Below are 13,620 nucleotides of genomic sequence, written 5' to 3' on the forward strand. Positions count from 1 at the left end.
CTAATCCATCATATCCAAAACAGCTGTGATCACCACTCTGCACTCTTCATCCAGTTCTTACCCAAGCACAGTTCAACCCTCATTTAAAAACCTGATCTCAACTGCTCCCCGTCTCCCTCGTCCCACGTGACGGGCCGTCCCAACCAGCTAAGGGGAAGATTAGCAGCATTACCCCTAAGTCAGCCACTCTCTCTCCCGGCGGGAGCGAGAGTGGTCAGCTGAGCAGTTTCGTCACATACCTCAGCTGCTTGAACAAAAGTGAAACAAGCGCTCACAGAGTTATGTGAAATGCACTTGCTCAACTCATCATATTGTGACCTTGACGCAAACAGGAGAGCTAAAACCTCCCAACAGGCACCAATGCAGTCAAACACTATTTGTTTGACTAAAGAGATCAAGTAGGTTTGAGTATGTAAGAACCTCAGATTCATTGTTTTTATAGTTTGGATCCTGTAATCTGATTTCAGCAGCACAGAATGCCCCTTTAAGACTCAAACATAGACAGAAATTTGCCAAAAAAAAAAAAATCTCATTCCCTCTGCACTTGACAAAAAGTTTTTGATCATGATGAGTTAACATTCCCAGCACCACATGATGGTCTGTGCATGTGGCGGTTCTGAGAGGGTGTTTGTGTTTGTGTGGGCAGCAGAGAGGTGGTGGTGGTGGGTGGGGTGGGGGGGGGCGGTCAGTGAAGGGAGGCAGATCAGGGGGAGGGTGTGAATGTGGCCTGGTGGACCATAGCGAGAGAACAGTATGTAGGACAGGGCCTTGCACTGGCTAACCTACCCTAGCTAGAGCCATGGTTGGGCGTGCTGAATTTCTGCATGCATGATCAATGGCAGTGAATAAAAAAGAGAGGAGAAAGACAGCGGCGTGGGGGAGGGGACAGGACAAGTTAGAGCGATGTGAAAAGATACGGGCAGAATAAAGCGAAAACACTTGGCTCTGTCTTTACTTAGAAGACTAAAGCACGTTTCTACATTTTTATCAATTCAGACCCAGCAAATACAAAGGAGCGACGAAGACAATCAAGAAGCTTTTGAGCAACTTTGCTTATGTTGTTTCAGGGCTTTAAGCAACAGTTGTTATTGTGAAGTACGAGTTAAAGCAAAATGTATACAAATGTGTGTGTGTGTGTGGGTCAGTGTGTGAGAGGTTTTCAGCGCTCTCACATTGCACTTTTTATTTCTGCCTTTGCTCCATCCCTGCTCCCATCTCCCACCTCCCTCCTTCCCTCGGCCTTGTTGTCATTCAGCCACCTTAAAACCCTGTGATAGTTTGTCCAATCCAAGTCCTCTCCGCTTTTGTTTCCTTGACCACAGCTGACCCAGAGTGGGAGCCCATTGTCCGGGTTCAACCTCTGACCTGCCGGGGCCTGGGACCTGCTCTCCACCGCCCCGGAGGCAGTTTGAAAGAGAGCTGAGAAGGGGAGTCGAGAGAAAAGGCTTAGAAAGGCAACTTTTGACCGTCTGAAAAGCCAGTGGCTGTGGCTCTGTCAGCTGTGTGTCAGCTGCGTGCATCTTCTTCTTCAGCAGCAGCAGCTTCTACAGCACAGAGGCCATCATTTGCATGTGATGCCAACATGTAAAAGAGCAACAAGTAGTTCCAGGAAGATCTCATCGAATTAAATAAATGAGCACAAAGTGAGTGTTTGTTGATGGTTACAGACAAACAGAACTTTCTTTTAAAGCGGAAGCCAGGAGGCCATTTTAAAGTGCTCCGTTTGCTGTGGGTGTTTTTCTTCCACCTGGCAGGTGGCGAGCCAAAGAAATCATTACATGAGAGAAGAGAAGGGAGGAAACAAGCACACCTGTGGTTACGCCAGGAGCCCCACCTCCGTTCTCCGATCACAATCCCTCCATCCCCCAGGGGAAGGTGTGGCAAGGAGAGAGAGAGAGACAAAGGGAGGAGAGAAAGGGAGAGGAAGGAAGAGATTGTGGGGGAGATTTACAGGCCTCTTCAACAGTTGACTGAAGGTTGAGTTAACCTTTTATTAATCATGCGCACACAAAACAAACTGGACTGACTGTGCTGGGGAGGCTCTGAGAGGCTTCCAAAGGCGGCTGTGAACTTCCTGCAAGCGCAAACAGACCACAACCTATTTACCCTGATGACACAGGACTATTTCTGTCTGTCGGCTGCATCAGTGTAAGCAGCAGCAGCAGCAGCAGCAGCAGCAGCAGCAGAGATCTACAAAAAACGCAGGGGAAACACACACAAAAACACACGCACACATGCACAACATAGACGCCGCACAAAGGCTTCTGGTTACAAATCAGCTGAGACTTAACACTTAAAGACAGATTGTCAATACTGCACTTGCCACCACGGAAATTGGTATAGGAATCACAGATTGTTAAAGCACTGCCTGTCCATCACTGCTGGACTGAGTGCATTATTAACTCCCAGATAACTAATTATCTGTTATCTTATGTCACATCTACAGAGCTTCGCATGGCATGACATTAAATCACAGCATCCATTCAGTCTTAAATGAGATTTTCATCTAAAAGTGACACATGATAATAATACATCAAAAAAAAGCTTTTTGTGCTCGTTCTTGTTTGACACTATGAGCGTTTTAATATGAAGGAGGGATGATGAATGAGCTTCATTTACTCCTAAATGGATGTTTATAAGTGCTGCAACTGAGGATTACTGTCATTGTGGATCATTTCTCTCAATTAATCAACCAGTTGATTGGTCCATAAATTATCAGAAAACAGTGAAAAATGTCAGTCAGTGTTTCCCAAAGCCCAATATGACTTCCACAGCTTAAAGATATTCAGTTTACTCTCACAGAGTAAAGAAATTAGAAAATATTCACATTTAAGAAGCTGAAACCAGAGAAATGTGTTCTTATTTTCTCAAACTGACTAATCAGTTATCAGAATAGTTGACAAGTGATGAATGAATCGTAGCAGCTGTAATGTTTATTCATATTTACACGCACCACTTATGTCCACGTGTGCTCTGACCTCCTTTCAGGAACAAGATGTTGTCACTAAGCAATTGCTGGGAAATGACATCATGACAGATACAGATGGAGTCACGACCATCTCCGAGACCATCGTCGTGCCGACCTACACGAGAGGACTGTGCCGTGACTCATCATCTCTTTGTCGGAAGATGTGCTGCGGGTAATGTAGTGTTAACACATGACGGATTTCACACCAGGGCCTCAGAGCAGGACGGAAGAAAGAAAAGGAAAAAAAAGGAAAGGAAGGGAGAGTGAGACGTAGAAAGAGAAGAGAGGATGAGGCAGTGTGTGTGTGTGAGAGAGAGAGAGAAAGAGAGAGTGGATGGGTGGTGTTTTTTTAAGGGAGGGTGGTCCAAGAGAGAGTTTTGTTGGTACCAAGAAATCCATACCACCTCTCTCCTAAGTATCTTAGAGGCACACACACACACACACACACACACGAGCAAGTGGAGTTGCAGTGCGTCCCTGTATCTCTTTTAATCCTTTTTCCACTCCCCCCTCCATTTCTTTTCACAGGACCTATCAACGCCATTCCTAGCTACTATTTATAGGAGACCACTGTCCCCCTCTGTCCCCCTGCCTGAGTGCAGATCTGTGAGTGTGTGAGTGTGTGTGAGAGTGTGTTTCAGGGGAATAAACCAGTGCTTCTCACCCCTAATCTCAATGTGGTGTGATTCCCTGAACAGGATATATGGGAAAGCCAGTTACAAAGATAGGTGTGAGTGTGTGTGTGTGTGTGTCAGTGAGGAGGGGGGATGGGTGAATGAGGCTGATTTATCCCACCTGTCCAGTTGTTTCCGGTGCGTGCATGTCGATCCACGACTGACTGCTGAAATGTATTCCACCACGGCCTGAGAACGCACAAATCATCCCTGGAAAGTTGGAAAGTGTGTGTGTGTGTATTTATTACCGAGGATGTGTCCGTGCGCGTGCATATGCTAATTGTAAACACGGGATATATTGACATTTTTTATGGTACCAACACGTGGCTGGGTGCCGTACAGCTGCTTTACTAGCGTGCTGCAGTGTGCAGGCCCTACAGCCTGATGGAAGGCTGTGGTTATTGATTTATGAGCTCACAATTGTGCCCTGCTTTGTGGTCTAATCACCAACTGACACATTAGATCTTCACACCATTATTTAAATGCATTTAAAGGGGTAGCTCGTGTTGAGTAAACTTCTGGAGGTCATTTTAAAAGTCTGCAGGCTTGGTTTGAAGCTTTGGATGGTGACCTGTGAAATCAGCGTAGCTTAGCGTTGTTGCTAAATGTCTATATGCATCATGACACAATGTAAAATACATATTCAAACTTCTCCATGTGTGGTCAGCTAGCCCAGCTTATCGTCTCTTTGTGATGTCTCTGTTTTTAAATGTGCTATTGCCACTATTAAAGCTGCACTAGTCAATATTTCCATATAAACAATGGATCAAAATAATATGTGTCATGGGGTCGATCGTAGTGACAAACACACACACACACATCATTTCACATGTACCATTTAGGCTTAGTCATCCCCTCTCTCTACCCCCCCTCTACTACTTCCTCTGCTGTGCTATCTAATACAGCCTGACTATAACAAAAAAATCCTTTTAAAGATAAATAAAAACACAGTAGGCTACCAAACAGCAGACAGACAGTTAAACATTCAAAGTTGGTGACTAGCTGGTGAACACAATGGAGCATTTAGCTGCTAACAATCAGATATATTTCTCAAGATTGTGGAGTTACTTTTGTCTGGTGGTAAGGTGGCAAATTAAAGGACCAACCTGTGTAAGTGAGTGGAGGATCGTAACAGATGCACAAGCTGTTGGGAGTCTCTTTTGGCACAATAATGTCTCCATCTACGGGACACAAAGCCTCACTGAAATGGTCGGTGAGGCTGAAAATGAAGTAAATCATAAACTGTGACCTTTGCTGCCACCAGCTTGAGCTCCAATCGAGATGTTGGGCTGATGTAACAGAGTACTTTCCACCACCACCAACAAAACACTGAAGGAGGAAATATCCTTTCAAAATAACCTTTCCTCCAGTAGAGGCCCAGAGGACATGAAACATCTGAGAACCAAAGCTGGTAAACTTAGACAGTTTGTTGGTTTTTCCTTTAATATGTCACCTTTCTGTATGCCAGTGTTGTGTTTACAGCTAAAGTTGTAGAAAAATCAATTATTGCTGCTGTAACTTTAATTATATCAAATGTCAGACCAATTCCTGTTTGCTTGCAAAGTTTCCCAATAATATTCTAACATTCTTTTAAGTGTCCAATCATTTCACAGCCCCAATCTGATGTAACCATGCAATGTTTTGGATATATGACAATCTTAAATCAACAATCTAACAACAAAATTCAGCTTGATGAAGAGTGTAGTGATAAAGAGGAAGTGACAAGCGATACTACATGTGTGTATCCTTATAAATTTGAGTTTCTGTGCTTGTGTGTGCAGCTGTGCAGTGACAGGGTGAAGGGAGGAGAGAGCAGAGGGGGTCCATTGTGGGTCTTTGTGTGGCTCAGATTGTCCTCTTCTCTGGGAAAGTGGAAACTCAACACTCCTCTCCAGAGGTCTGGTTACCAGGTGAGAGAGGAGGAAAGAAAAGGGAAAAACAGAGCAGGAGAGCGAGGGAGGGAGAGCCGCATAGGTGTGGAGAGAGACACACAGAAAAAAAGAGGCGAGGGAGAAAAGACCATGAGATTTTGGGCATGGGAGCTGGAAACTGTGAGAGGCTGAGAGAGATCAAGAGATGAGCGCAGAGATAGGAAGAAACAGCCTGAGAAAGAATAAACAGAGGCTTAGATTTTTGGTTTAAATCCCACAAGACTCCAAAAATGGATGATCAAAGTGCAACAATCCTGAACAAATTTCACATTGTATTTGCTTGCTATGCTGGCTCATCATGTGGCCTGTGGATAAAGTAATGATGAGGAATTAAAATGATATCATCAGCGTTATGTCCCCTCTGCAGTGAGACCGTGGCCTCAGACGAGTATGAAGAGATCACATCTGAACCTCGTGTTACATTTCAAGCAAATACCAGATATGAATGTCAACAAATGCCGGCTTAATAATAATAATTGTTTTTAAAAACACTGCTGTGATCTTTTCCACAATCAGGCATGAAACTAAACTGGGACCAGCGGCTCTTCTTGGTAACCCAGTTGTAATTTAACTCCTCCTAGTGGACACTTTTGGGACTTTTTCTCCTTCCAACAAAAGCAGCTCATCCACAGAAATGACACCAAAGTCACACATCTTGTATCTGAAAATGTACATTTATTTTCCTTTATCACTTTTTACAAACTATATATATATATGTATATATATATTTTTTTACAAACACCACCTTTTACCCTGAACAACAAAGTTTACAAAGTACAAAGAGGAAGTCTACACTACCTAGCTAGAAGAAAGATCACTCAATTTCCAAACATAGTCCAACGTGACTTTGATATTTTAAGATGAGGGGATAATTTGAAGAAACAAAATTTAAAATAACACAGCAAATTAAACTTAAATGAGGAAAAATAATATTTGACGTGGCTCTAAAATGAGGAAGTTCAACCTTTTCATTGGACAAAGTTCTTTTTCTTTTTTTTCTCCACACAATTTCTTACAAGTCTTTTCCCTTTCTTGTTTATATCATCGCATGCTTCATGATATCAGATCATTTCTGCCCATCTCTGAGTTAAAGAGTATTTTCTGCTTTCCCTTTTTGGTGTTTTTTGTCTTTTGATTGATTGCAGTTGAAGGTCACAGTTTCCTTGTAGTAAAATGTTACCTGATCTATTTCCATGGCGCCTCTGACGCGAGGAAACTTTTAAACAGACAAAAAAACAGTTATAATCTCCAAGAACTTTTAAAATCTTATACAGTACTACTGTTGATGTGTTTGTGTGTGTGTGTGTGTGTGTGTGAGAGAGGAGTGGGAAGTGGGGAGGGGCGGGGGGGTCGCAGGAGTGACCATGTGTGTTTGACAGGAGTGTTTTTGTGGATGGTTTCTCTCTTTCTCCCCCGATATTGTCTGGAGTGGATTGTGCAGGCGGTAGCTCAGAGAACAGCTGCTTCTGACAAACACTGCGCAAACACTATGTGTGTCACTTGGGGATTGAGCTTCAGTGTGTGTGTGTGTGTGTGTGTGTGTGTGTGTGTGTGTGTGTGTGTGTGTGTGTGTGTGTGTTGAGGGGGTGGTAGGACACTTTTAAAATTGCTAAGAGGACACTAACGTCTATCTAATAACTATTTGGTCTGTTTGAGACACGTCACATGGCCACTAGAGTGCCGAGTCCTCTTTTGGTATAAAACAGATCCAGTGACAATCTAAAAAAAAAACCAGATAAATTAACCCGTTTTGAACCTTTTTCAAACAGAAACTTCCTGTTTGTGTGTATGTCAGAACAGAGACTAATATTGACCCCGCTGAACATCATCGCCACTCATCTTTACAAACACAAATCAACCGTGTGTGTAGCTGCTTGTGCATGTTTGACAGAATGAACTGTATGTATGTTCAGTCAAGTGCATGCACGTGTGTATATGTACATCTAGAAACGTGAGTTCATGTATGTGCATGTTTGTGTGTGTGTGTGTGTGTGTGTGTGTGTGTGTGTGTGCATTTGCATGCTAGCAGGCAGATATCACTGTCCTCCGTTATAAGCATAGTCCGCCTTGTTGTGCATGACCAGTCTGTTCTCCACGAAATAGAAGCTGTCTGACCGGGTCTCATAAGGACACTCCACCATCTGACGGACTGAAAAACAGACAACACACACGTCATCAGTCCCAACAACAGCTTTTGAAATATCCAAGCAATTAGAGCAGACTGTATAAAAGCTAAAAAAAAGTGATTATTATTGATTTAAGAGCTTCTGCTCACATTAGGGCCACTAACAGACAAATGACACAAATGTCCCTCCTTCACAATAATAACAAGAACATCGTAGCACAACCTGTGGATAGACAATTACTGTGTTTTAGTTTTCTTTGTCATATGACACTCACATTATCATTCTTCCAGTGAAACAATTCCTTCCTAAATTGTAAAAACACAGGACAAACTTGCTGTCTAAAGTTCAGCCTACGCTAACATGAGGCTTCGGCAGGCTAAGTTAGCCGAATCAAGTGGGGATCCTCCAAAGTTTTATTATATTTATTATATTGATTGTATTTTAGGATGAAATTCCCTCTTTGTGTTTCCCCTGGACATTTGCTTCTTGGTGGTTGCGTGTAGGTTTGATACTGAGATTTAAAAATTAAAAAAAAAAAAAACTGGCAGTAAACAGAGAGATGGACAACAGGGAAGAGGATACCCACTTAATGTGGCTAACCCACACTGCTGAATACAGTGATCCTGAGAGCTCAACAGACTATAACTTAAAGAATGCTGTTTTTTTTTTAAAAACCTGAGCCCTATTTTTATATATTTTGGATTCAAAATGGCTTGTAGGGACAGAAACTTATGGAAGTGGTCCAGAAGATCGCTTCAATTGGCAGCCAAGAACAGACAGCAAACTAGCAGTCCAGAAAGCCTCGCTGAGTGGCTACTCTACTGCTGCCTCTGTGGTTTGTGTTAATGTGTTACACCAATATTGGGTTGGATCCAATCTAACCTTTTAAAACACCAAAGCCGCACAATAACCCAAACAAATTAATGGATCAAGACAGAGGCAGAGCAGCAACTACCGTGTAAAATTACTGTTTTTATCAATGGAGTCTGGTGGCTTTGAACGAAAGATAAAATGGCTGTTTGTGGTTAAACAAAAAGGATTTGACAGGTCTGTCTCTGCAGCGATCTTTTCTGTAATGTTCAGAAACATCGAATAACAATCTGAGTCTGTCAGTGGCAAAAACATAGTTGGATTGCCAACAGCTCTCTGCTGCAGACTGAGGTGATCTACTGGACCAATTCCAATTATACCAATTATACCCACTAGTCATTTTCGCAAAATACGAAACAATAGGGCCCAGCTTTTAAAACTGAGTTACCCTTTAAGAAAACACATGATGAAAAAAAAAAAAGTTTGGCCAAAGTGAGAAGCACATCCAAATACAAACAGCAGCAGAAAGTGTGTACAGGGGACACTAAAAAGTGCTGCACACAGCTGGGACGTGCTTGTTGATGTCCGTAAGTGGTGCTGGAAAGTACTTAACTAAAATCTAAGTGTTTCTGGTGGGACATTACACGTGTCCCAGTCGTGTGTGGGTGCGTTCATCACTTTTTAGCCTTCCCTGGAAACAATTTCAACTTGTTTTTCCACTTGCAGCGTTCCTGTATTTGTGTTTTCTCACTTTGCAACATTTCTTTTCGCTGCTGCACATGTGCTGCCAAGTCCGCAAAGATTTTTTTTTATGTGTTTGTTGACTATTTGCATGCGTTTTCTTGCCCTGGCCCTTTCCACCATAGCTGAAGCCTCAAAGGACCGACGACTTGTTTTGTTACATCGTCACTTTGCCAGGAAGGGATCTCTTCACCAATAACTTCTCTTTTAACCTACCGATGGCTTGAACAGTGCGGATCATATTAATCTGGGGATGGGACTTTGGGAAAACAGCAGTTTGGGTCAGACAACTATGGAAGAAAATATTGAGAATTGGCTCAGATTCTTTATTTCCAGTTGATGGGAGCTATAATAACACTGAATGTGTGCGGTTTGGGAAATTAACAATAGGAAAATAAATCTTCACACATTGTGCTGTGGTGACATCAATAACGTGGAAAGGCAGAAAAAGGGCTTTTGTACAATTAAGTCTGACCGGTTTCGCAGCAAGTTGCTCCAAAATCAGATCACCTACTTTATAGAGGGAGCCGGTGGTGTAACTATCACACTGTGTTCACATACAGACCACCACGATGACACACAGGTCCCGTATGCCACGATTGAGGCTCATAGAAACACGTGCATGTTATATTTTGGATAAAATCATCTTACACGCAGCGTAAATGAATTCTCCACACAGTTAACACAATCTCTATATAACTTTTGCACATCCTCTGGTCATTATTTTGCACATTCCTGCAAAACTGCACCACTTCTTCACCGAGAGTAACAGATATTTTGAACATATGTGTTATTTTATTATATTTTTTCATATTCTGCATTGTAAATATATTTCTATTTTAGATTTATGCTTCTTGACTTGCAGTCTTTTCTGTTTCTTTTTTACTTCTCCTTCCTTATTTTTCTCTATGTTTTAGCATAGGCACCAGGCAGACCATGGCCAATTCCTTGTAAAGCAAAAGTTACTTGGCAATAAACCTGGTTCTGATTATGCTTAAACACTCTATGTTCAGTGAATCACAAGAGTGAAAATCACATGGCTAACAGCTAGTAAGAGATTAAACATTTTATTGCCAACGTGGGGGGCACCTTCACCACCCAAACACTTACTCAAGACTGAGCTAATGTTTACTTTTGCTGAGCGGCACTCCACTTTGACACATGACAAGGAAAGAGTCACATATTTCCTTTATGGAAAATATCAGTAGTAAGAACTGTGGATCTGTTTTTTGGCATTTCAATTGTAGACATTTGGAAAAGGTGACACTTTTTATACGAGTTAGGACGGCACGACTCACCCAGGCTCTCGGACAGCTGAGGGAACTCGTAGATGTGCTCGCAGGTGTTTCTGCTGTTCGGGATACAGAAGCCAAAGTCAAAGTCGAAGCTCTTCAGCAGGTGATCGCGGAAGTAGTGCCTCTCGATCATGCGGAAATTGTTCAGAGGCCGGTTTCCAACGGTGAATTCCACCCTGAGTGAATAATACAGAGAGAAGGAAGACTGAGATGTTACAAGAGTCCGTCAGCTCTTGTGTGATTATAATGCCATCATAGTCACGCTGCACCAGTTCGGGTGCCAGAGCCAACGCTGCCAGTGTCTGAATTGTTTGCGTGCGGGGCAGATGAGTGTGTTTTTCTCAGGTGTGTCGGTGAAGTGTGAGTCACTCACGTAGCTCCGACCGTCCTCAATCGCAGGAAGGCTGGGGTGAACTGGTAGCGTACAAACCGGCCTGCGCTGGCGTCTGCCTCTCTGTTCTCCTCATCGTCGTCTGAGAGACACGACACAAGGACCGAGACACGTGAGATAATTCACACTGAAGGGCCACTTTTGATTAAAATAAGTAGAGATGGATGATTCTGAACCTGACAACACGATAGGAGACATTGGATTAAAGATAATGAGGGAGCCAGATACTTCATAGTGAACAACTTGGCATTTGCATTACAGAACAAACACTAACAAACAAAAGAAGCTCATAAAACACATTACCTGTGTGTGGGGGTTTGGCGATCTCAAACAGGACAGTGCCGGTCTCCAGGTCCCTGATCTTAAAGCGCACAAAGTCGATGTTATAAATGTTGTCCTCGGGTTTACAGAGGTACCCTGCAACAATGGCGGAGAGACGACAGCAGCTATGAACACTGAAACGATTCAAAAAGCCATTATAGTTAATATGTACAAACTTAACACACAAACCAGCGGCGTGGACGTGCGACAGAGACGACATGGAAAAAACACTGTGCTTGACTTTCACATGACACGGCTTTGCCCGTACGCAGACACACACAGCTTTGCATACATAAACATACACATGGACCCCAGCAATAAAAAGATAAGACAAAGCTTTAAAGATAAGCGTGAGGCTACTGTGTCCTTACACAGGAAAGGCATAGAGTTATACAGGAATACAGGCAGGTGTGAAGCCAAGACACTGTGTGTGTGTGTGTGTTGATTTATAAAAGGAAAAACACTGATTATGAGTTCACAATGTAATAATATCATATAAACTGTGGTGTCTCATTTGTACCTGGCAATTTTGAAGACAATAAAAGTAGCACCACAGACACTGCTGCCCCTATTATCAACCCCCCAGTGTTCACTGAGCTGCTTTGAAACAGAAATACAGGTTTGTGTGAGTATGAGTGGAAGCTTCCTGATGTTGTCTGTGCTATGACATTTATTTATCAACATTATATAAAACCATGTCAGTCTGCTCAGCTGGACGCCACCTACTCTAATTTAATGCAATGTGCAGATTTTGACACTTGATCCAACATTAAGCATCAAACCTCCATGTAAACATGAGACACCACAGAGAGGCTCAAACCTCGCGTAGCCACCCGCAGTCCGAGCACGTCCTCCGGCGTGATGTGTCCGCTCTGAGCCCGCAGGTCCTCCTCCGTGACGGGCCTGCTCTCCACCTGGCTCCTCCGGGACTTGAGCCTCTTCAGGACCCCTCCGCCCGGCTTGCGGTCCCGCGGAGGAGCCGCAGTGCCGTGCCCGCCGCCGGAGACATTTTCAGCAACAGGCGCGTCGCTGCGGGCTTTGGCTCCGCTCATCTTCTTCGGCTTCCTGCTGCTGCAGCGAGTTGTCCTCCGGTCTTCTTCTCTGGTGAGTGGTAGCAGAAGAAGAAGAAGACGAAGGGGAAGAAGAAGAAGGAGAAAGAGAAGAAGAAGAAGAAGAAGAAGAAGATGGCGTCGGAGATGTCGAGTGTCGAGAGAACCGTCGGTGAGATGGTCAAGCTCTTGTTTTTGTAAGCACATGCTGTACAGTTGCCATGACAACCCGTCTTGAGAGCCGGAGGAGGGAGAGGAGTGATGGTCACCAGGGGGCGACAGACAGCCTCCACATAAATACTACATAATAATAATCATAATACATAAAAACACTGAAATATGTCCACATTTAATACTACTACTACTATTACTAATGATAGTGATAACCATCATGATCATTATAAAACTAGTATGATCTTGTTTTATTCTATTATTTGTTCATGAGCCTACATAAGCAACATTTAAGTAGTACAGATAGTGGGGACGGTACCTCTTAACAAAACTCACTTGGCTACCAGAGGTAATCACTCTTCTTCCTAAACTTGGATTACCTGTGGTGTACCACAAGGCTCAACTCTAGGTCCAACTTTATTTTCCATCTACATGCTCCCACTTGCACAGTGGTGCGGTGGTTAGCACTGTAGCCGGTTTGAATTTTTAACCTTTCTGTGTGTAGTTTGCATGTTCTATGTTGCGTGGGTTTTCTCTGGGTACTCCAGCTTCCTCCCACAGTCCAAATTCATGCAGGTTAGGTTAATTGGTGACTCTAAATTGCCCGTAGGTGTGAGTGTGAGCTATGTGTTGGCCTTGTGACTGACCTGTGACCAGTCCAGGGTGTACCCCGCCTCTCGCCCCATTGTCAGGTGGGATTGGCTCCAGTCCATTCACAACCCTTAAGGATAGGCGGTACGGACAATGGATGGATGATATTGTTTAATCTATTGTGCTAAAGGACTTACATGTAAGCAACATCTTAATAGTATATTTAGTGAGGACACCGCACTTAGGTGGTTTTATTCTTACCTCTTAAACAGAACCTACTCGGTCACCACAGGTAATTACTCTTCCTTTAAAACTTGTATTACCTGTGGTGTACCACAAGGCTCAATTCTAGGTCCAATTTTGTTTTCCATCTACATGCTCCCACTTGGTCAAATCATCCAATGTCATAACGTCTTATTTAATTTCTACGCAGACGACACACAGAAATCTCAGATGTTTTACAAATCTGGGGTTACCATCAAGACTGAATCTTTTTTCTGTGCGCTGTCAACCACTTTTGTAGCTTCCTCTTGGACGTGTGCTTACGATCCG

The 13,620-nt window shown here is 43.3% G+C and overlaps 1 protein-coding gene across 1 annotated transcript; it reads right to left on the minus strand.

Annotated features, from left to right (window-relative positions):
* Nucleotides 1-7,601: 7,601 nt before the first annotated feature.
* Nucleotides 7,602-12,309, minus strand: LOC139217711 (protein unc-119 homolog B-like). Its single transcript, XM_070849124.1, has 5 exons — nt 12,078-12,309; nt 11,240-11,353; nt 10,919-11,018; nt 10,549-10,721; nt 7,602-7,722 (listed from the first exon to the last, which is right to left on the minus strand). Exons 1-5 carry the CDS (start codon nt 12,307-12,309, stop codon nt 7,610-7,612), a joined length of 732 nt encoding a protein of 243 aa, XP_070705225.1. The 3' UTR covers nt 7,602-7,609.
* Nucleotides 12,310-13,620: the final 1,311 nt, after the last annotated feature.

The sequence above is a fragment of the Pempheris klunzingeri genome, chromosome 2 (assembly GCF_042242105.1).
Source record: "Pempheris klunzingeri isolate RE-2024b chromosome 2, fPemKlu1.hap1, whole genome shotgun sequence".
NCBI lineage: Eukaryota > Metazoa > Chordata > Actinopteri > Acropomatiformes > Pempheridae > Pempheris > Pempheris klunzingeri.

Bases quoted from the DNA above. Each gene is read 5' to 3' on its own strand.
- LOC139217711 (XM_070849124.1), bottom strand. From the start codon at position 12,309: ATGAGCGGAGCCAAAGCCCGCAGCGACGCGCCTGTTGCTGAAAATGTC. The intron at 11,354-12,077 runs GTTTGAGCCTCT...CCATTGTTGCAG, and splicing joins ACTGCGGGTGGCTACGCGAG to GGTACCTCTGTAAACCCGAG. The intron at 11,019-11,239 runs GTAATGTGTTTT...CGTGTCTCTCAG, and splicing joins CGCCAAACCCCCACACACAG to ACGACGATGAGGAGAACAGA.